Source organism: Canis lupus, chromosome X, assembly GCF_048164855.1.
Source record: "Canis lupus baileyi chromosome X, mCanLup2.hap1, whole genome shotgun sequence".
NCBI classification, from domain to species: Eukaryota; Metazoa; Chordata; class Mammalia; order Carnivora; family Canidae; genus Canis; species Canis lupus.
This window is the reverse complement of record NC_132876.1, coordinates 54040203-54064176: the sequence shown is the minus strand read 5'-3', so window position 1 is coordinate 54064176 and position 23974 is coordinate 54040203. Positions and strand designations below refer to the sequence as shown.

Below are 23974 nucleotides of genomic sequence, written 5' to 3'. Positions count from 1 at the left end.
AATTGATGTGCATATTGACCTGCCATCAATAATAACTTATGCTTCTCCAGCAGTGAGGATGAATTTTGATTAATCTGGCACTATTTTGTATCCATAAATTTTTAGGTGTAATCAGAGAAAAGGAATGAAGTTTTTCTTCCACTTTGGAATGAAACCTATTGGATTGATTTGAACCATATTCATAAGCTACACACAATACAGTGTGCTTTACACAATGGTCTTTTTATGGTTGCCTATTGAATTAATGGACTTGAATGTTTACAACTCTACCATCCTAAAAAGTCTGTGAGTTTGACTGTGAAATAAAGCCTGATCTGCCATTACAAATTTCATTAAACTTTGCATATGCTATGATCTGTGTGTTTCAGAATGAGAAGTATAATATTACACATTTTTGAGCATATTCCTTTGATAAAGTTTGTGAAAAGAAACAGTGACTGCTAAGAAATAACCAATGAGTTTGAAAAATTTTATTCCCACCCAACCTGTTACAGGATGTACAGGTATATAGCAATACATTTTATGAAGATCCAAAGGAATGCATAGCAATAAATCATTGTCACTGAGTTTTCTTACCACATGACAAAACAGCAAATACTGGTTTGAAGAATAGTGTCAGAGAATTGTGATTGTGTAGAATTCTTTTCATAGTTGTTGCTGAAATTGCCCTGTAGCTTAAGGGGTAGTTTATCCTAGTAGGAAACTGGCTTTTTTTTTTTTTCTATTTTGCTTATTTTAGATATCTGCCTATCTGATGGCATAGTGTCTATATTCACTTTCTGTGATGTTAGCCTCCTCAAGCCAGTGTTTGCAAGCATGTGAAAACAGATAAAGTATCTTTTAGGGTTTTTTTATGTGCAGTTATTTGCATTACCTTTGGAACATTTGTTTTTACTTGTTATTTTCTAACTTCTCTTTAGACTTAAACATACTTTTCAAACATATTAACAACGTTCATATTAATATAATCATAGTAATGAAAATAGTGGACTCTTGACAGTAACACAAATTAGGAATAGAAAGCACTTTCTGAATTTTGGGTGTTAATAACTATTTAAGCAGCCTTTATTTCACTTATTAAAAGCTTGGCAAAACAGCCAACACTACATAGAAAATTAATATAAAAGTGAATGTAGATCAATACTTTTAAAATGTTTTGCATTGGACGCCCTATGAAAAATGAAATAAAGAGGACAATTTTTTATGATGCAGAAATGTGAACCGGACTTAAAATTGTGAACATGTATCATAATCCAGCATATGGGTAATGTTACTAAAGCAAGGTTGTTTAATATTGGTATTTTAAATTTGTTTGCTTTAACTTTCAAATGAATAAATTATTTAAGAAGACCCTAGTACATTTTACATAGAATAGAAAATAGTAAATTTAGTGATGTCCATTTTATGTTTTCTTTTACAATCTTGGTCAGCGATTTGAATTAACAGCAACCATATCCAATCATATTGAAGCTCATTGTGTTGGTATTATAAATATTAAGTGATGTTGAATTTTTAATTATATGATAACTTTACAACATAATATTAACTTAAGGTAGGTCCAGTATTATATCTCATAATAGGGGCAAACGGTCTAAAAATAAAAAAAATATATTATTTTTAAAAACAAAAATATAGCAGTAAATACTCAAGTTTCTGAAATGTTGTTTTATTTGAAGAAAATATTATAGGCATGAAGGTGGAATAAATGAGGTCTCTTATGTTGGCCTTTTATTTTATTATTATATGACACATGAAACTCCTTCAGGGCAAAGGATTTTCTCATTTAAATGTGTTTTAAATTATAAACCCAATGTATATATAAAATAATTAAAAATTGCTGCTTGGCATATGGTTGTAAAATATATAAAATCTAGCAACATAGTCTGGGTACATGAATAAATGGTATTTTTTAATAGAAAACTAACCTCCTTCTATTTTAAAGCATTTTTTAAATGATTTGAGAGAGAGAGCATGACTGGTGGGTGAGGAGCAGAGAGAGAGGGAGAAGCAAGCTCCAGACATGGGGCTTGATACCAGTACCCTGAAATCATGACCTGAGCTGAAGGCAGACACTTAACCAAATGAGCCACCTAGGCATCCCTATTTTAAAACATTTTACATACAATTTGTATTTTCTATATGTTTAAAATAGTCTTGAAGAAAATGCATATAAATATTTGTCATTTTAAAACAACTTAAATGTCCATTATCAGAGGAATGAATAAATAAATGTGATATATCCATAAAATGGAATAATAAAATGGAATATTATTTGGCAATAAAAAATAATGAAGTATTGTTATATGTTGCAACATGTATAAAACTTGAAAACATGACAAGTGAAAAAAGTCAGTTCAAATATGAGATAATATATATAGTGATTCCATTAATATGAAACATCCAAAAGAAGTAAATCCATAGAGACAAAAAATAGATGAGTGCTTTTATAGGGTTAAGGGAGGGTTTAGGAGAAAATAGAAGGGACTGCTAATAGGTAGCAAGTTTCTTTTGGAGATGATGACTATATTCTAAAATTGATTGTGGTGATGGTTGCACAACTCTGAATACCCTTAAAATACTTAAGTAGTTCTTAAGTGTGTTAACTATATTGACTATGAATGAGTAACTCTGTAAAGCCCTTTAATATTCACTTGAGAATTTTTCTTTTCTTAATTTTCAAAATCTTTTCAGCAATGCCACAAATTTACAGTGGGTTTTGCTACAGAAATCTTTTCAAAATGAAAAAATATATGTATTCATAAAATAAAGACTGTTTTGATGAAAATTAAAAAAATAAATAAATATTTGTCATTTGACATATTTTTTATTTTGATTTATACAAATTAACTTAAAGGTCTTAGATACATATTAGAATTTTATATACTTCTCTTATTATTATGGGATTATTACTAAAGCAATTGCAACTTACCATGAAAGATGCAAGTATGTCACTACCATTAAGATGAGAGTAAGAATACAAATCCCAAGTAAGCAAGGAGAGAAGGTAATATTTTTCAAAAAGCCAACGACAATGCCAGATAATAACATGAGTATAAAATAGTTCCAATTTTCCTTGTAGCCAAGGGGGGTAAAAAGTATTCAGAGACATAGCTGTTATCTGATAAAGGATAGTGCATCCATTTTTTCAGGGAATTCATTCTTCATAGTCTGAACTCAGATTTTTATTTTGTATTTATTTTATTTTGTATTTATTTTGTATTTCGTTAAATGAGGGATACTGAACAACACAGTAGAGTGAGTCTTCTATAATGTAGACAGGATTTCTATGTGCATTTCCTACTTAGGGCCTTGAGTTAAAAAAAATAAGATGTTTCTCCAAAGACCCAGTAATAATACTGGTTATGTAGCTTTCCAGTAAACTAAACTGCTACCAAGATGTACTTGAGAAATGTCCATGAAGCTCTCCCTCAGGAATATCTATCATCTCAGCTAGACTATTGATAGAGGTAGGTAGCTAAGAATTCACAATTAAGATGCCAGCTAGCACCTGGAGTGCAGGTATTTTGTGTGATTGGTTCAATGTAGATATGTATGCTCTAAATAACAGTGTTGCTCTATTACCCCAACTCTTCAAATGATGTTCGATAATGGACAGCTAATTTGGGGAGATGTCCCACCTTGTCAGCAAAGCTATAGGTGCATAGGCTCTCACATCAGGCAATTTAAACCTGAAAATGTTCTCTTGAGATGGAATCCATAAAGGCAGAATATAGAAGGCACTATAATATTACAGTATACTTTGAAAAACTAAATCGGCTTCAGGTGAGATAATTTAGTGATCTGTCACACGAATATGAAACTCAAAATGTTATATATGCAGGATCAACTAATTTCTATTTGTTCTGCAGCATTACAGAGAATAAGAGGATTGAGTCCAATTCTATTTTGGGTGATACTACCTGTGTACTGAGGACTGCTCTAGGTTTTTTTATGAGGCAAGTTGCCATACCACCCTTAATGTGAGCTTTCAAGAACAGTTCTGAGACATCATTTCTTAAATCGGTCCAGTCGACATTGATTCATCAAGAAGTATTGAAGACTAAGTATTGAACTAGAATGTTAAATGGATTTTTTTAAAAATTAGGTTATAATGAATTTGCATATGTGAAATAGTAATTGTCAAATTACCCTTATTCAGGAAAGAATACCCTGAAATGGCTCTAGCCCTAAAATTTATTAAGCATCAATGAATTTTTGCTTGATATAGAAAATGCCTAGGTATTTTGTAGTGTTGTTGAGGTCTGCATTATAAACATCAGTATGAATGACATTTTTTTTTTTACAGAGGAATGGGAAAGAATGGTAGGGAGGGCAGAAGTGGAGGGACAGTATCTTAAGCAAGCTCCATGCCTATCGTCAAGACTAATGTCACGCCCGAGATCATACCTGAACTAAAATTAATAGTCAGATGCTTAACTGTGCTACCCAGGCACCCCAAAATGAAAGAAATCTTTTAAATGTAGGTGATGTAGGACATTGACCTGTGGATATTATCTGACCTTATGGCATATTTTGTACCTGAAAACTGAAAACATCTTTTTCAGTTTATTTACTCATCATTATTTTCTCCTATGAACAGAATGCAGGATATGCTGTGCTGGAGTTGTTATCATGTGTGCTTTTTGTTAATTTTAATTTCTGCTATTTTTAAATTGTATAAATTGCAGTAATGGATTTACATATTGAAATCATTTGTCTAACTTTGTTGATGGCAAAAGTTTTTTTTTTAAATTTTTTATTGGGGTTTAATTTGCCAACATTTAGCATAACACCCAGAGCTCATCCCACCAAGTGACTCCCTCAGTGCCCATCACCCAGTCACCCCAACCCCTGCCCACCTCCCTTTCCACTACCTCTTGTCCGTTTCCTAGAGTTAGGTGTCTCTCATATTTTGTCACCCTCACTGATATTTTCACTCATTTTCTCTCCTTTCCCTTCATTCCCTTTCACTAATTTTTATATTCCCCAAATGAATGAGACCATATAATGTTTGTTCTTTTCCGATTGACTTATTTCACTCAGCATAATACCCTCCAGTTCCATCCACGTTGAAGAAAATGCTGGGTATTTGTCATTTCTAATGGCTAAGTAATATTCCATTGTATACATAGACCACATCTTCTTTACCCATTCATCTTTCGGTGGACACCGAGGCTATTGTGGTCATTGCTGCTAGAAACATCGGGGTGCAATTGTCCCAGCGTTTCACTGCATCTGTATCTTTGGGGTAAATCCCCAGCAGTGCAATTGCTGGGTCGTAGGGCAGATCTATTGTTAACTCTTTGAGGAACCTCCACATAATATTCCAGAATGGCTGCACCAGTTCACATTCCCACCACAGTGCAAGAGGGTTCCCCTTTCTCCACAGCCTCTCCAACATTTGTTGTTTCCTGTCTTGTTAATGTTCACCATTCTCAGTGGTGTGAGGGGGTATCTCATTGTGGTTTTGACTTTTATTTCCCTGATGGCCAGTGATGCCGAACATTTTCTCATGTGCTTGTTGGCCATGTCTATGTCTTCATCTGTGAAATTTCTGTTCATATCTTTTGCTCATTACATGATTGGATTGTTTCTTGGGTGTGGAGTTTAATAAGTTCTTTATAGATCTTGGATACTAGCCCTTTATCTGATACATCATTTGCAAATACCTTCTCCCATTCTGTAGTTTGTCTTTTAGTTTTGTTGACTGTTTCTTTTGCTGTGCAGAAGCTTTTTATCCTGAAGTCCCAATAATTCATTTTTGCTTTTGTTTCTCTTGCCTTCATGGATGTATCTTGCAAGAAGCTGCTGTGGCGAAGTTCAAAAAGGGTGTTGCCTGTGTTCTCCTCTCGGATTTTGATGGAATCTTGTCTCACAGTTAGATCTTTCATCCATTTTGAGTTTATCTATATGTATGGTGTAAGAGAATGGTCCAGTTTCATTCTTCTGCATGTGGATGTCCAATTTTCTTAGCATGATCTATTGAAGAGACTGTTTTATTTCAAGTGGATAGTCTTTCCTGCTTTGTCGAACATTAGTTGACCAGAAAGTTGAGGGTCCACTTCTGGATTTTCTGTTCCATTGATCGATGTGTCTGTTTTTGTGCCAGTACCACAGTGTCTTGATGACCACAGCTTTGTAGTACAACCTGAAATCCAGCATTGTGATGCCCGCAGCTATGGTTTTCTTTTTATAATATTCCCTTGGCTCTTTGGGGTCTTCTCTGATTCCATATAAATCTTAAGATGATTTGTTCCAACTCTCTGAAGAAAGTCCATGCTATTTTGAGAGGGATTGCATTAAATGTGTAAATTGCCCTGGGTAACATTGACATTTTAAAAGTATTACTTCTTCCAATCCATGCCCATGGAATATTTTTCCATCTCTGTGTCTTCCTCAATTTCTTTCAGAAGTGTTCTGTAGTTTTTAGGATATAGATCCTTTACCTTTTTGGTTAGTTTTATTCCTAGGTATCTTCTGCTTTTGGGTGCAATTGTAAATGGGATTGACTCCTTAATTTCCCTTTTTTCAATTTAATTGTTAGTGTATAGAAATGCCACTGATTTCTGGGCATTGATTTTGTATCCTGCCACACTGCTGACTTGCTGTATGAGTTCTAGCAATCTTGGGGTGGAGCATTTTGGGTTTTCTATAGACAGCATCATGCCATCTGCGATGAGGGAGAGTTTGACTTCTTCTTTGCCCATTTGAATGCCTTTTATTTCTTTTTGTTGCATGATTGCTGAGGCTAGGACATCAAATACTAAGTTGAATAGCAGTGGTGAGAGTGGACATCCCTGTCGTGTTCCTGATCTTAGCGGAAAGGCTCCCAGTGTTTCCCCATTGAGAATGGTATTTGCTGTGGGCTTTCCGTAGATGGCTTTGAAGATGCTGAGGAATGTTCCCTCTATCCCTACATCTGAAGAGTTTTGGTCAGGAATGGATGCTGTTTTTGTCAAGTGCATTCTCTGCATTTATTGAGAGGATCCTATGGTTCTTGTTTTTTCTCTTGCTGATATGATCAATCACATTGATTGCTTTACGTGTGTTGAACCAGCCTTGCATCCCAGGGATACATCCCACTTGGTCATGGTGAATAATCTTCTTAATGTATTGTTGGATCCTTTTGGCTAGTACCTTGTTGAGAATTTTTGCATCTGTGTTCATCAGGGATATTGGTCTATAATTCTTTTTCTTGGTGGGGTCTTTGTCTGTTTTTGGAATTAAGGTGATGCTGGACTCATAGATCGAGTTTGGAAGTGCTCCATCTCTTTCTATCTTTCCGAACAGCTTTAGTAGAACAGGTATGGTTTCTTCTTTAAATGTTTGATAGAATTCCCCTGGGTAGCCATCTGGCCCTAGACTTTTATGTCTTGGGAGGTTTTTATGCCTGCTTAATTTCCTCCCTGGTTATTGGCCTGTTCAGGTTTTCTTTTTCTTCCTGTTCCAGTTTTGTGAGTTTCTGGTTTTCCAGAAATGGGTCCATTTCTTCTAGATTGCCTAATTTATTTGCATATAGCTGCTTGTAATAAGTTTTTAAGATCATTTGTATTTCCTTGGTGTTGGTGGTGACCTCTCTTTTCTCATTCATGATTTTATTCATTTGAGTCTTTTCTCTCTTTTTAATAAGGCTGGCTAATGGTTTACCTATGTTATTAATTCTTTCAAAGAACCAACTCGTGGTTTTGTTGATCTGTTCCACAGTTCTTCTGGTCTCTATTTCATTGAATTCTGCTCGAATCTTTATTAACTCTCTTCTGCTGGGTGAGGGTTTCATTTGCTGTTCCTTCTCCAGGTCCTTTCGGTGCAAGGTCAACTTTTGTATTTGAGTTCTTTCCAGTTTTTGGATGGCTGCTTGTATTGCGATGTATTTCCCCCTCAGGACTGCTTTTGGTGTATCCCAAAGATTTTGAATGGTTGTATCTTCATTCTCATTAGTTTCCATGAATCTTTTTAATTCTCCTCTAATTTCCCAGCTGACCCTTTCGTCTTTTAGCAGGATGGTCCTTAACCTCCACATGTTTGAAATCCTTCCAAACTTCTTCTTGTGGTTTAGTTCTAGTTTCAAAACATTACAGTCTGAAAATATCCAGGAGACAATCCAAATCTTTTGTTATCGGTTAAGAGCTGAATTGTGACCCAGTATGTGGTCTATTCTGGAGAAAGTTCCATGTGCACTTGAGAAGAATGTGTATTCAGTTGAGTTTGGATGTAACTTCTCTCGATATCTGTGAAATCCATCTGGTCCAGTGTATCATTTAAAGCTCTTGTTTCTTTGGAGATGTTGTGCTTAGAAGATCTATCAATTGTAGAAAGCGCTGTATTCAACAGCCCGGGTGGCTCAGTGGTTTAGCGCCACCTTCAGCCCAGGGCATGATCCTGGAGACCCGGGATCGAGTCCCACATCGGGCTTCCTGCATGGAGGCTGCTTCTCCCTCTGCCTGTGTCTCTCCCTCTATCTCTCTCCTCTCCGTGTATTTTCATGAATAAATAAATAAAATCTTAAAAAAAAAAAGCGCCGTAATCAAGTCTCTAAGTAAGAGTGTATTATTATCTAAGTATGTCTTAACTTTGGTTATTAATTGATTGATATACTTGGGAGCTCCCGCATTCAGGGCATAAATATTTATGACTGTTAGATCCTCTTGTTGGATCGATCCTTGAAGTATGATATACTGTCCCTCTTCATCTCTTACTACAGTCTTTGGGGTAAACTTTATCTGATATGAGGATGGCTACCCCTGCTTTCTTTTGAGGACCATTTGAATGGTAAATGGTTCTCCAACCTTTTATTTCCAGCCTTTAGGTGTCCTTAGGTCTAAAATGAGTCTCCTGTGGACATCAAATAGATGGGTCTTGCTTTTTTATCCAGCCTGAAACCCTGCCCCTTTTGATGGGGTCATTAAGCCCAGTCACGTTCAGAGTTACTATTGAAAGATATGAATTTAGTGTTATCATGATACTATTCAGTCCCTGTTTTTGTGTATTATTTCCTTGTACTTCCTCTTTTTTTTACAGAGTCCCCCTTATTATTTCTTGCAGAGCCAGTTTGGTGGTCACATAATCTTTCAGTTTTTGCCTATCTTGGAACCTCTTTATCTCTCCTTGTATTCTGAATGAGAGCTTCGCTGGATAAAGTATTCTTGGCTGCATGTTCTTCTCATTTAGGACCCTGAATATATCCTGCCAGCCCTTTCTGGCCTGTCTTGTCTCTGTGGAGAGATCTGCTGTTATTCTAATACTTCTCCTCATAAATGTTAGGGATCTTGTCTCTTGCTGCTTTAAGGGTCTTCTCTTTATCTTTGAAATTTGCAAGTTTCACTATGAAATATTGGAGTGTTGAATGGTTTTTATTCATTATAGGGGGAATCTCTCTGTCTCCTGGATCTGAATGCCTGTTTGCCTTCCCATGTTAGGTAAATTCTCAGCTATGATTTGTTCAAATACACTTTTTAGTCCTCTGTCCCTTTCAGCGCCCTTGGGAACCCCAATTAAACATAGATTTTTCCTTCTGAGGCTGTCATTTATTTCCCTTAACCCATCCTCATCTTTTGTTTTTCTCTCTTTTCCTCAGCTTCCTTCCTTACCATCAACTTGTCTTCTGTGTCATTCACTTGTTCTTCTACCTTGTTAACCTTCATTGTTATTACCTCCAGTTTGGATTGCATCTCATTTAATTAAGGTTTATTTCGTCCTGATTAGATCTAAATTCTGTAGTCATGAAGTCTCTTGAATCCTTCATGCTTTTTTCTAGAGCCACCAGTAGCTTTATAAGTGTGCTTCTGAATTGGCTTTCTGACATTGAATTGTAATCTAAATTCTGTAACTCTGTGGGAGAGAGGAGTGTTTCTCATTCTTTCTTTTGGGGAGATTTTTTTCCTTCTAGTCATTTTGCTCAGTGCAGAGTGGCTAAAAACAAGTTGTACTGGAAAAAGGAGAAAAAGCGAGAGAAAAAAAAAAGGGGTGGGGGAAAAACAAAGAACAAGGAGGGGTATACTCTGATGCTATATACTGTAAGTCCCTCGACTTCCCCTGGCACTTTCCAGCGTTGCTTGGTCCAGAACTAGCTCTTCCCCTGTCCTTCCAGCTGGTCTTCTATGTGAGGGGCTTGCTGAATCTCTGGTGCTTGCACCTGTGGGAGCTGCCCCGCCCCCCCCTGCCAGGTGTAAGGCTCAGTGGGAGCTCTTTATCCTGTGAGGCCCCTCCTCCTTGCTGGCCCTGCTCAGTCCCAGGTACAAGGTGACACCAGGAGGAACAACAATAATGTCAGTGGCCAATTCTCCAGCTCTGGAGTTAACTCCCGCAGTAACTACCGCAGTCTCCTAGTCTACAGGGGCCTGGATGCTCCGGGGGCTGGGGGTGCTGATCTGCACAGCTCTGGGCCCCGCGGTGGTAGGAGCGTCCTTGGTGTCCTGTGTCTTCCCTGCCTCTGCCTGTCTCTGGGGGAGTGCAAAATCTTGGGCTGTGTCCCCTGGGGCTCTGTGCTCCAGGGCTGCTCTGCTGGAATCGCGTTCCCCTGCCCATGCAGCCGATAACAAAAGTTTGATGCAGGCACTTACTTTAATGCATTTATCAAGTCTTTCAAATGATCTTGGAGTAATAAAAGATAAGAATAAACAGCTATAGAGAAGTTAATTTTGACTTGCAGGAACACATATATTATGTATATTGATTTTTCAAATATGCTGGGGCTTTCTGTAACATACTGTTATGAGATATCTAGATAAATATGAATTATCAAAGAGTAATGTGGAGATATGCCAGCATACTGGGCATATACTGTGGAACTATTTATAATCATGATGCTGGATGTTTTTGTTTGTGATCTCAGTAGAGATTTGAGACTCCATGATCAAGTATTTTGTAATTCTTTGTATTAAGTCAACATCTAGTCAAGGCTTTTGGCTCTGATCCTTGCGTGTATAATTTGGAGTTATCTTTGACATTCCTTTTTCATCATATTTTTCCATTTTCTTTTTTTTTTTCAAAATTTATTTATTTCAGAGAGAAAGCAAGCAAGCAAGTGAACACACAAGTGGGTAGGGCAGAGAGAGAGGGGAGAGAATCTCATGCAGGCTCTATGCTGAGTGCAGAACACTCAGGAGTCAATCCCAGTAGCATGAGATCCTGACTTGAGCTGAAACCAAGAGTCACATGCTAAACTGACTGCACCACAAAGGTGCCCTTGTCTATTTTCTTATTTACAACATCTCTTGTGTAGTTTTATTCTTTCTAAAGTTTTTATTTGAATTCCAGTTAGTTAACATACAGAATAATCTTAGTTTCAGCTGAATAATATGTCCTTCTCTGATGGATTTCTATCCCTTAGCATAATATTCTGCTTCCATCCATGTCATTGTAAATGGCAAAATTTCATTCTATTTGATGGTTGTGTAATATTCCATTGTTTATATATACCACATCTTCCTTATCCATTCATCAGTTGGTGGACACTTGGTCTCTTTCCATAATTTGGCTCTTGTTGATAGTGCTGTTATAAATATTGGGGCACATGTACCCCTTTAAATCTGTATTTTTATATCCCTTGGATAAATACCTAGTAGTAAAATTACTGGATTATAGGGTAGTTTTATTTTAATCTTCAGTTGAATCTCATACTTTTTTCCAGAGAGTCTACGCTAGTTTGCATTTTTACGAACGGTATAAGATGGTTCTCCTTTTCTTCATCCTCGCCAACATCTCTTGTTTCCTGTGTTAATTTTAGCTGTTCTGACAGGTGTGAGGTGATATCTCACTGTGGTTTTGATTTGTATTTCCCTGATGATGAGGGATGTTGAGCTACTTTTCATTTGTGTTTTGGTCCTCTGTATGTTTTCTTTGGAAAATGTCTATTCATAATTGCTACCCATTTCTCTACTGAATTATTTGCTCTTTGGTTGTTGAATTTGGTAATTTCTTTATAGATTTTGCATACTAACCCTATATCATATATGTCATCTGGAAATATTTTATCCCTTTTTGTAGGCTGCCTTTTTGTTTTGTTGATTGTTTCCTCTACTGTGGAGAGACTTTTTGTCTTGATGAAATCATGGTAGTTCATTTTTGCTTTTGTTTCCCCTTCCTCCAGATATGTGTCCAGTACGAAATTGTTACATCTGAGGTTGGAGAGGTTGCTACCTGTCTTCTCCTCTAGAATTCTGATGGTTTCCTGTTTCACGATTAGTTGTTTCAACCATTTTGGATTTATTTTGTGTATGGTGTATAAAAGTGTTCTAGAATCCTTGTTCTGCATACTGTTGTCCAGCTTTCCCAACATCATTTGTTGTAGATACTTTTTTTCCATTGAACATTATTCCTAGTGTTTATTTTTGAGGTGACCATATATTTGTAGGTCTATTTCTGAGTTTTCTGCTCTGTTCTATTGATGTAGGTGTCTGTTTTTGTGCAAGTACTATACTGTCTTCATGACTAAACTTTTGTAATATAGCTTGAAATCCAGAATCATGATGCCTCCAGTTCTACTTTTCTTTTTTAGGATTACTCAGGCTATTCCAAGACTTTGTGGTTCCATGCAAATTGTAGGATTGTTTATTGTAGATCTTTGAAAAATACTGGTGTTATTTTGACAGAGATTGCATTAAATGTGTATATTACTTTCTATAGTAAAGCTATTTGTTCTTTGAATCTCTGAGCATAGAATGTTTTCCCATTCTTTCTGTCCTCTTCAATTTCTTTTGTAAGTGTTCTATCGTTTTCAGAATACAGATCTTTTACTTTTTCATTTAGGTTTATTCGTAAGTATCTTATGGTTTCTTGTGCCATTGTAAATGGGATGTATTCCTTGATTTCCCTCTGCTGCTTCATTATTGGTGTATAGAAATGCAACAGATTTCTGTATATTGATTTTGTATCCTGTGTCTTTGCTCGATTCATGTATAAGGTTTAGCAATTTTTTGGTGGAGTCCTTTGGATTTTCTACATAGAGTATCATGTCATCTGTTTATAGAGAAAGTTTGACTTATTCCTTGTGATTTGGATGTCTCTTATTTCTTATTTTGTCTGATTGCTGAGGCTAAGACTTCCAGTATCATGTTAAATATTAGTGGTGAGAGTTGACCTCTGTATCTTGTCCCTGATCATAGAGAAAAAGGTCTCAGTTTCTCCCCACTGAATATGATATTACCTCTGGGTCATTTATATTTGGCTTTCATGATTTTGAGTTATGTTCTACTTTGTTGAGAGTTGTTATCAAGATTGGATGCTATATTTTGTCATTTCCTGTATCTATTTAGAGGATCATATGGTTCTCATACTATTTTAATGTTGTGTATCATGTTGATTGATTTGCAGGTATTGAATCACCCCTATAGCCCAGGAATAAATCCCAGTTGATTCTGATGAATGATTTTTTTAATGTACAGTTGAATTCATTTTGCTGGTATGCTGAGAATTTTTGCATCCATGTTTATCAGGGATATTGGTCTGTAATTCTCTTTTTTAGTAGGGTCTTTTTCTCATTTAATATGAAGGTACTGATTGATTCATAGAATGAGTATTTTTTTCTTTTTTTAAAATAATCTTGCTTTTTTAGATTAGTTTTAGGCTTACAGAAAAACTGAGAAGTACCCTGATTCCTCATATACCCACTTTCCCCTATTACTGACATCTTACATTAAAGTTTTCCTTCCATTTCTATTTTTTGAACTCTTTGAGAAGAATAATTATCAACTCTTCTTTAAATGTCTGGTAGAATTATCCTGGGAAGCCATGTAGCCCTGGAGTTTTGTTTCTTGGGAGATTTTTTTTTATTACTGCTTCACTTTCTGTGCTAGTTATGGGTCTTTTCAAAAATTTTTTTTTAAGTTGTTTATTCATTTGAGAGACAGAGAGAGAGAACATGAGCAGGGGGGAAGGTCAGAGGGAGAGGGTGGAGCTAACTCCTTGCTGAGTAGGGAAGCCTGTTGTGGGGCTCAATCCCAGGAATCCAAGTTCATGACCTGTGCTTAAGTCAGATGCCTAATCTACTATGCCACTCAGGTGTCCACTGTTCAAATTTTCTATCTCTGCGTGTTTAAGTTTTGGTTATTTGTATGTTTCTAGGAATTTGTACATTTCTTTCAGATTGTGCATTTTGTTGGTATATAATTTTTCATAATATTCTTATAATTGTATTTCTCGTGTTCGTTGTGATCTCTTCTTTTTCATTCATGATGTGATTTATTTGTTGTTTTTTCATGATGTTATTCTCTTCTTTTTGATAAGTCTGCCTAGGGTTTTATTAGCGTTATTCATTTTTTCAAAGAATGTATCTCAGCTTTTAATTTCGTTGATCCGTTCTGTGATTGTTTCTTTCTGTATCATTTATTTCTGCTCTAATCTTTATTATTTCCCTTCTTCTGCTGGATTTAGTTTTCATTTGTTCATTTTTTTTTTTTGATCCTTTAGGTATAAGGTTAGGTTGGAGAGCTATCTTGCTGAGGTAGGCTTATATTGCAGTTTACTTCCCTCTTAGGACTGCATTTGCTGCATCTGAAAGATTTTGGACTGCCTTGGTTCATTTTCATTTGCTTCCATATGTATTTTTTACTTTTTAAATTTCCTGGTTAAGCCATTCATATTTTCATAGGTTGTTCTTTAATTTCCATGTAATTTGGTCTTTCAAAATTTTTTATGGTGTTTGAGTTCAAGTTTCCTAGGGTGGTCTGAAAATATGCATGGTGTGATCTCAATCCTTTTGTACCTGTTGAGGGCTGATTTGTGGCCCAGTATGTGATCTGTTCTGGAGAATGTTCCATGTACACTCAAAAAAAATGTATATTCTGCCTCTTTTCTGTGAAATGTTCTGAATATATCTGTTAAGTCCATCTGGTCCAGTGTGTCATTCAAAGCCATTGTTTCCTTGTATTTCTTCTGCCTAGATGAATTATGTATTATTGTAAGTGGGGTGACAGTCCTGTAACTATTATTGTATTATTGTCAATGAGTTTCATCCTGTTTGTTATTAATTGATACCTATATTTAGATCCTCCCAAGTTGGGTGCATAAATACTTAAAATTGTTAGATCTTACTGGTGGATAGACCCCTTAATTTTGATATAATGCCTTCTTCATCTCTTGTTACAGTCTTTGGTTTAAAATCTAGTTCGTTTTAAAAAAGGAAAAATCTAGATCGTTTTATCGAAGTATAGCTACTCCAGCATTCTTTTAGCATCCAATACCATGATACATGTTTCTCCATTCTTTCACTTTCATTTTGCAGGTGTCTTTAGGTCTAAAATGAGTCTCTTGTAATCTTCATATATATAAGTCTTGTTTTTGTTTTTAATCCATTTTGATACCCTATGTCTTTTGATTGGAGCATTAAGGTCATTTGCATTCAGAGTGATTCTTGACATATAAATTTAGTGTCAATGTGTTACCTATAAAGTTGCCTTTTCTGGTGATGTTTTCTGCTCCTTTCTAGAATTTGTTGCTTTTGGTCTTTTTTCCCCCACAGATTTCCCTTATGATTTTCTTGCAGGACTGGTTTAGTGGTCATGATTCTCTTTAGTATTTGTTTTTCTGGGAACCTCTCCTTGCATTCTGTGTGACAGCCTTGCTGAATAATGTATTCTTGGCTGCGTATTTTTTTACTTCATCCTGCCGAATATTTCATGACACTTTTTTCTGGCCTGCCACATTTCTGTGGACAGATCTGCTGCCCACCTGATCTGTCTTTCATTGTAGGTTAAGGCCTTTTTACCTTAGTGCTTTTCAGATTCTTTCCTTGTCTATTTTATAAATTTGACTTTAATATGTCTTTGGTGATGGCTGAATTTTGTTGAATTAAAGGAAGTTCTCTGTATCTCTTGGATTTCAGTTCTCTTTCCTTCATCCGGTTTAGGGAAGTTTTCAGCCATTGTTTGCTGAAATGAATGTTGTGTTCCTTTTTCCCTGCTTTTTCTGGAACTCCTATGATATGAATGTTAGTATACTTTAAGGAGTCACTGGTTTCCCTATGTCTACATTTGTGATTCAGTACCTTTCTTTCCCTCTTTTTTTCAGCTTCATTATTTTCCACAATTTTATCTTATATGTTATTGATTCATTTTTGCATCATATATCCTCATTAGCATTGCATGCAGTAAGTTTTGCATCTTACTTATAGCATTTTTTATTTCATCCTTTCTGGTTTTTATTTTTAAAGATTTTATTCATTCATTCATTCGTTCATTCATTCATGAGAAACACAGAGAGAAGCAGAGACATAGGCAGAAGAAGAAGCAGGCTCCCTGTTGGGACCCTGATGTAGGACTTTATCCCAGGATTCAGGATCATGCCTGCACCGAAGGCAGATGTTCAACTGCTGAGTTACCCAGGTATCCCCATCCTGACTAGTTTTTAGTTCTTGTATCTCTGCAATAAGGGATTGTCTAGCATCTTCTATGCTTTTTCTCATACCCAGCTAGTAATGCTATGATTATTGTTTTAAAAGTCTGATTATTGTTCAGACATCTTAGTCTTATCTGTATTGAAAAAGTCCTTAGCTGTGACTTCTTCCTGTTCCTTCTTTTCCAGTGAATTCCCTAGTCTTGTCATTTTTTCCGAGTCATTGTTTTTTTATGTGGGATTGTTACAATATCCTGTTGTATTTTTGCTCCTGAGAGTAATGGCTATATTAAGAAGAGGTCCAGGGGAAAAAAAGGGGGAACCTAGATCCTCTTTTGTTTTGCTCTGCTTATTAAAGATGAGCACTTGCTGTTATACTATATGTAGGCAAAATGAATTTAAATAACATTAGAAATTATAAAAATTAAAGGCCAAAACAAGCCAGATTCATTAAAAAAAAAGTAAAAAAAAAAAAACAAAGCTAGATCTTATTTCCCTTAGAGATGATGGTTTGCAGTATCTTTTGATAAATATACTTGATACATTAGAGAGGTTTGTGCTAGTATTGTTTTTTTAAAATATATTATTTATTTATTCCTGAGAAACACACATAGAGAGACAAGCAGAGACACAGGCAGAGGGAGAAGCAGGCTCCATGCAGAAAGCCCGATGTGGGACTTGATCCTGGAAATCTGGAATAACTCCTTGAGCCAAAGGCAGATGCTCAACTCCTGAGCTACCCAGGCGTCCCTCTGTGCTAGTCCTTTGGGGGTGGGGTTTGCTGTGCTGATTCTCTGGTGGACTTTCCCTGGTGGAGTTGTACCTACAGGGCACAACTGTTGTTGTATATGGCTCTGGCCTCATAACACATATGCCCACCCAGAAGTGTCACTGATTTCCTCAGTGTTAGTGTTGATGTGGAGTGGAGGAGGGTACAGAATGGCATTGCTCTGCTCTGTCACCACCAGTGCTGGAATTTCCTGCCCACAACTACTCAGGAAGCCCTCACAGAAGAGCTAACAATTATGCCTCTTTTGTTCCTGGTCTCCAACAGATCCCTGCCTTCATTTGCCTGTATCCAAGCTGTCTGCTTGTCTGTGGCAATACTCTTTTGTGTTTTATTCCAGGCATGTGGCTGGGTTTCAAAACTCTAAATGTTAGAGATCCATGTGGCAAGGAACCTCATTGATCATCTTGGGGAGGGTTTTACTGTGCTGTGTCCGATGTTGGTTTGTCCCAGAAATCACTCACACAACCATGTAGTGGTTTGGAGTCTTTAGTAAAGTACAGCAGAAAGTTTGCTGCACTCAGCTCAAGTCTCTGTTCCTATTCTCGGAACATATTTATTAAATATGTTTTTTCTCCTTTGATCATGATGATTAATATAAATGGGACCTTTAAAAACAAGAACCTCTGAAGTTGTGAAGGCTTGAGATAGACTTCTCTTTTAAAAATTTAATGTATTCTGGGACACCTGGGTGGTTCAGCAGTTAAGCATCTGCCTTTGACTCAGGGCGTGATCCTGGAGTCCCAGGATCGAGTTCCACATTGGGCTCCCTGTATAGAGCCTGCTTCTCTCTCTGCCTATGACTCTGCCTCTCTCTCTCTGTGTCTCTCATGAATAAATAAATAAAATATTTAAAAAAATAAAATCTTAATATATTTTGATATAATTCATTTTTAGGATTATGTATGATCTATAAACAGACTCACTCTCTCCACACTTCCTTTTCTCTTACCATTGTAATTTCCATGTCCATTCCAGTGTGAATTAGCCAGCAGTAAATATAATGGAAAATAAATATATGCAATGTTGAATAGTAACAAGTCAAACATATGAGGTAACATGGGTATCAAATATTTATGTATTTATTTAAAATAAAAAAAACATATAATCTCCACACCAAACATGGGGCTCAAACTAATGACCCTGATATCAAGAGTTGCCAGCCAGGCACCGTATCAAATATTTAATTTATGAAATCTTTTTTTAAAAAAATACATCAATGGAAAAACCTACTGTCTGTTTAGATTCCTCTGCATATTTCATAGCAATTAAACTGCTTTTCAATAAATGATGAAATGTTATTTTTTATTTTATTGAAATGGAGTCTTTATGCTTAAAATTCGTATTGTAATTTGGACTCGAACATTCAGAAATCAATGAAGTTTTTGGTTTTTAACACGTTCAAAAGTTTAATACAGGCTTCACAATCCTGTTTCACTTACATTATTTGACTTAATAGTCACAAAGAATCAGTCTAGGTAGTATTTTCATCCCCATTTTGACGATAACAAACATGCTCAGAGAGTTCAAGTAGTTGATCAAAAATAACACAACTAGAATATGGTAGAGATGGGATTGAACCCTAGATCTTTTTTTTTTTTTTTCTAAAAGTTACGTATTTGAACATGCCACTGTGTGAGCTTACAGCATGTTCCATTGATAGGTGATGGGATATTTTCCTGATCTTTGAGTAAGCTTGTGGAAGGATTTTTAACTTTTAACTTCTTGAGCATTGGACCAGATGTTGGACTCCTTGATGGATATAGCCAAGCCTTTTATACTTAAGTTTAAGTATAAACTTATTGTGTATAAGCCCTATTGTGGGTTTGTTCTCTTGCTCCCTAGATAATCTTCCTGGTGTCTTTTTCATTCTTCAGATATAATCCTGGCCTCTTGCTCACTTACAAATGAATAGTCCTGACTTATCTTTATACTCTTTTTGTTTGGTGATTTATTTGTTATACCTGGCATCCTCACAACTAATGGCCACAAGTATCATTTTAGTTGTGTAGCATGTCAGGATAACTCTTTGACTTGGGTAACTTAATAACAAAAAATCACCAATATGTTAACACCTAAAATGTGAGATTGTAAAATATATAGTCCATCCAAAAAAATAAACAGTATAAGCTACATTCTGGCCTTATTCTTTTCAGTAAGCTGCCTTATCTAAATCTTATTGGAAGTTTTTGTTGGAGTCTTAAGACATCTTTCCTTAACAGTATTTAGTATATTTCTTATAAAGCTTAAGACTTTAAGAGACAGTAAAAGCTTAGGCTGAAAATACTTACCATTTCTAAATGAGAAGTAAGTTGTTAAATAAAGCAGAGCATATATTTGTGTGTCTACACATAGATGTAATATAAGATACATAGAGATGTAAAATACATATATAGAAAAAAAGATATATATATAGATATAAACTCAGTGCAGTTCTGGAACTAAACACTAATTCTATAGTGTGATATTGGTGAAGCCATAAGCAGAGGTTGTTATAGAAAAATCAAGTTCTGGTCCTATTAATAATTTCTAGTGGTATGGTTGAAATAAACATGAGTTTTGGAGTTAGACATGGGTACGAGCCCTAGAACTGATACTTACTTATTGAGTGATGTTTGGCAGATTTCTTAACTACTTTGCTTCTCAGTTTCTTTATGTGAAAACAATTTTCAGAGTGGCTGAATTTAAAAATTATTTGACAGTGTGAAGGTGTTTGGGTGGCTCAGTTGGTTAAGAATCTGACTCTTGATTTTGGCTTAGGTCATGATCTCAGGGTCATGACATCTAGCGCCACATTGGATTCTGTGCTGGGCATGGAGCCTACTTAAGATTCTCTTTCCCTTTTTTGCCCCTCCCCCCACTCATGTGCACACACACATTCTCTCTCTTTTTCTCTCTCTCTCTGTTAAAAAAAATTGACAGTTTGAAATGTTGGGAAGGATTTGTATAAAATGAAGCTGTTAAAATGGAAGGAATTCCAAATAGGATAGCCACTTAGGAAAGCAGTTTCTTAGAAAGTGAAACATACTTACCATGAGACCCTGCAGTTCTACCCCTAGTTATTTTCCCAAGAAAAATGATATTATATACTTGCACAAATACATGTGAATATTTATAGTAGTTTTATTTCATAATCATCAAAGCCTAGAAAGAACTGAGATATTCATCAACTGATGAATGGTTAAAAAAAACAACTGTGGTATATCCATACAATTAGAAGGAATAGACTACTGATGTATGCAACAAAATGGCTGAAAATCATATTTATGCTAAGTGAAAGAGCTAGACACAAAACCTGCATACTGTATGTACTGTATGATTCCATTTCTAAAGACATTGTAGAAAAAGCAGAGCTAGTGTCACACATTAGATAAATATTGCCCAGGTGCTGGGAGTATAGAATGGGGATTGACTGTAAAAAGAAATGAGGGAATATTTTGGAATGATGGAAATCTTGCATATCTTTTTTATATTGGAGGTTGCAGTAGTATACGTTTATCAAAATGATGAATTTTCTATATGTAAATATTATTTCAATAAAAAGGAAAGGAAAATACCTTATGTTTCAGAGTGGTTATGAGAATAATAAGAGATCATCCTCCTTCCCAGTTTTTTATTCTCTTTGGTTCTTTATTGTCTTCTGCTGCTTCTATGTCTCTTTTAGAGTCCATGATAAATTGCAATTTCTTATTTCAGGGATGAGATACTACAGGAAATTTATATCTTTATTTGTCTTTATTTCCAATTTCTGGAGATTTTTTAAAATTTATTATTAATTATATATATATTATATATATTTAATTATTTATTTTTTATTTACTCATGATACACACACACACACACACACACACACACACACAGAGAAAGAGAGAGGCAGAGACACAGGCAGAGGGAGAAGCAGGCCCCACACAGAGACCCTGATGTGGGACTCGATCCTGGGTCTCCAGGATCAGGCCCTGAGCTGAAGGCGGCACTAAACTGCTGAGCCACCCGGGCTGCCCAGAGCAGATTTTCAATCGACTAGTCAACTGTGAACTTATACCTCTAGATATTCCAATTAGTACAAATTACTCAGAGTTGGAATTTGTACTCTGTAAAATATACCAAATATGCTTGCTTGGGTTGAATTCCTCATCTCTGTCCTGTGGCAGTGGGAGTTCACAGTATGGTTGAAAGGGTGTATAAAGGAATCTTGAATTTTTAGCCTGAGTCCTGCCTGAGAACGATAGTGTTCTATGTAAGCGGTTCTCAAACATGATTAGAATCACCTAGAGGTCTTGTTAAAACACAAATTGTTGGGCCTCATCTCCAGAGTTACTGCTTCAGTAGGTCTGGGGTGGGGCCCAAGCATTTGTACTTCTGACAAGTTCCCAGCTGATGTTGATGTTGCTGATGCTGCTGTTTTAGGGCACAGACCTCAACAATCACTGATTTATGCTTGCCTCAGGTGTTGTAGTATCAGAATTCTTACATATACAGTAGCCAACATTTTGTTTTTAAACTGCTTCATTATTTTATGGCCACTTTTGTGGCCTCCTTTGCCCACTGGCCTAAAATATTCTGTTAAGACTTTTCACTACCTAATTTTTAATAAATAAGGTCTGCCTTCTCATGCTTAGGTTTCATGATATTATCCTTATTTTTTTCAGACCAATAGTAATTTTCACTCAGTGAAACTAAAGTATCATAATTTGAAGAAGTCTGGGGTATGTGGTTGACTAATTTTAAGTGAACAAATAGAAGTCATGTTCTTGTATCACTTTCCTAGACCCAGAAAGAAATAACTCTAATAATTTTAATATCACTGGGTGTAAAAGGAAGACAAAGTTTAGGATCTTAGAAAACAATTTATAAGTATTAAATTTAAGGAAATCATATTTTATCTTCCTAAATGCCAAAGAAGATACCAAGAGCTGTTGATACCAATTTGTTCAGAATTCTCATTATTTTAATGTTATTGTAAAGGAATATTGTCCTGTACTGATTGATATCTGCTGACATACTTAGAACTGATGTCCTTTTTTTCTTTCACCACCATGCCACTGATTATGGAGAGTCTTTAGAGAAAATAGCACATTGTACTGGTTGATTACATGCCTCAATTGAATAGTAGCTTGCTGCCAATTATTACAATGCCATGTTGATTTTTTTTCTCATTTCTACTATGGAAATTAAAGCAGAATTTGTTTAAAATAAGGTTCCAAATATATTGTGTATGGGGTTGATTCTGAATATTTGTGTTATTTTTTAAATAGTTGTAAAGATAGGTTTGAGGCTAGATCAGAATATTTGGTTGAGGGACTTGAAATGTGTTAAGTAGCCTAAAGGAAATTTTTGGACATATGACTAGTTAAGTGCAAATTTATCCACCCTTTTGTAACATGAATAAAAGAAAAGAATGAAACTGTAGAGACCCTAGTTGGGAGACTCCTGTCACATTAAAGAAATGGTCACTAGGGGTAAACTAGAATGTCAGCAGAATAAATGAAAAAGAGGGGAGGGGAAATGTGTGAGAGTCATTTTAGAAGTAGAATATTTATGGCTGGATGACAAAGTCAAACCAAGCTCTACATGATTAGTCTTCCAGCCTTTTAGCACACATGGGACTTAATTTCCAGCCATTCTTCCAAGCCTGCTTATTCAGCTGCAGCCACAAGGGCTCCTTACAGTTTTTGGAATATTTCAAGCCATACTAGCTGCCACTTCAGTATTTGATTTGTCTCTAATCCTTCTAGTATGAAAGCCCTCATTTCTTGGAAGGCTCTGCTCAAATGCCACCTTAACAAACAATCTTCCCTGACTACACATTAAAAAATCACATCCTGGCATTCATTATTCCATTTACCAAAGTTGAATTTTCTTCATAGCACCAAAGCACCGACATTTTATTATGTACTTGTTTGTTTATGATATGTCTCCCTCTTTTTAGATAGTAAGCTACATGAAAGTAAAGACTTAGTTTTGTTGCCTATTATATTTCTATCACCTAGAACATGGCTGATACTTAGTAGGTACTCAATAAATATTTGTTGAATGAATGAACAGAATGTGAAAGTGGTGGGGATGAAAAATAATGCCAGTAATTCAAGTCTGAAGTATTCAAAAAATAGTGGTATTATTAACAGGGTATGGAAGAGTGGAAGAAGAGTTGATTTAGAATAACAGAGACACAGGGAAAGATAAATTTGGCTTATATATATCAGCTTAAGTATTTGATGCTGGTGAAACAACCAAAGAAGTACTACAGAATGGGCAATCTAAAATGTGAGAAGTCTGGCATTGAGGTAAAAATGATCTTTGAGTCATATTCATAGAATCAATACTTAAAGCAATGGAAGAGGAAAAAATGACAAATGATAAAAAGACAGGAATATCAGATTTGAAAATCAAAATTTCATTTTGTGTATTGAATGTTTTAAATATACAGACTTATTTATATATATTTTTTGTTTATTTCATAGCTGGGTTAACAACTTTGGACATGAAGGTCTTGGACTCTTATTGGATGTGCTGGAAAAGCTTCTGGACAAGAAACAGTAAGAACAAACAGTAAAAAAAAAAAATCACCAAAGGGGATATTTTTAAGCACAACATAACATGTTTATTTCCTCTTTATTCAGGCAAGAAAATATAGACAAGAAGAATCAGTATAAACTTATTCAGTGCCTCAAAGCATTTATGAATAATAAGGTAAGTAGTATTTATTTCTGCCTGTCATAAATGTGAGAGCTTGTCCAACAGTGTATGAAAGTATGAAACAGACAGCATTGTAAGTGCTTATTTGGTTTTCAAAGGTTCTTTATGATACAAATCATCATCAGCTTCATTGAAATATTTTTAAGAATATACTTTGCTTCA

The 23974-nt window shown here is 35.7% G+C and overlaps 1 protein-coding gene across 7 annotated transcripts in view; it reads left to right on the top strand.

The window, feature by feature from the left end:
- DIAPH2 (diaphanous related formin 2) overlaps nucleotides 1-23974 on the top strand; it is a 1054304-nt gene that overhangs the window by 272450 nt on the left and 757880 nt on the right. For all 7 annotated transcript variants that reach the window (XM_072816467.1, XM_072816462.1, XM_072816464.1 and 4 more), the window contains 2 exons: nucleotides 23578-23652; nucleotides 23737-23806. In XM_072816467.1, the coding sequence (XP_072672568.1) occupies nucleotides 23578-23652; nucleotides 23737-23806 (145 nt within the window). The remainder of the gene's footprint in view (nucleotides 1-23577; nucleotides 23653-23736; nucleotides 23807-23974) is intronic.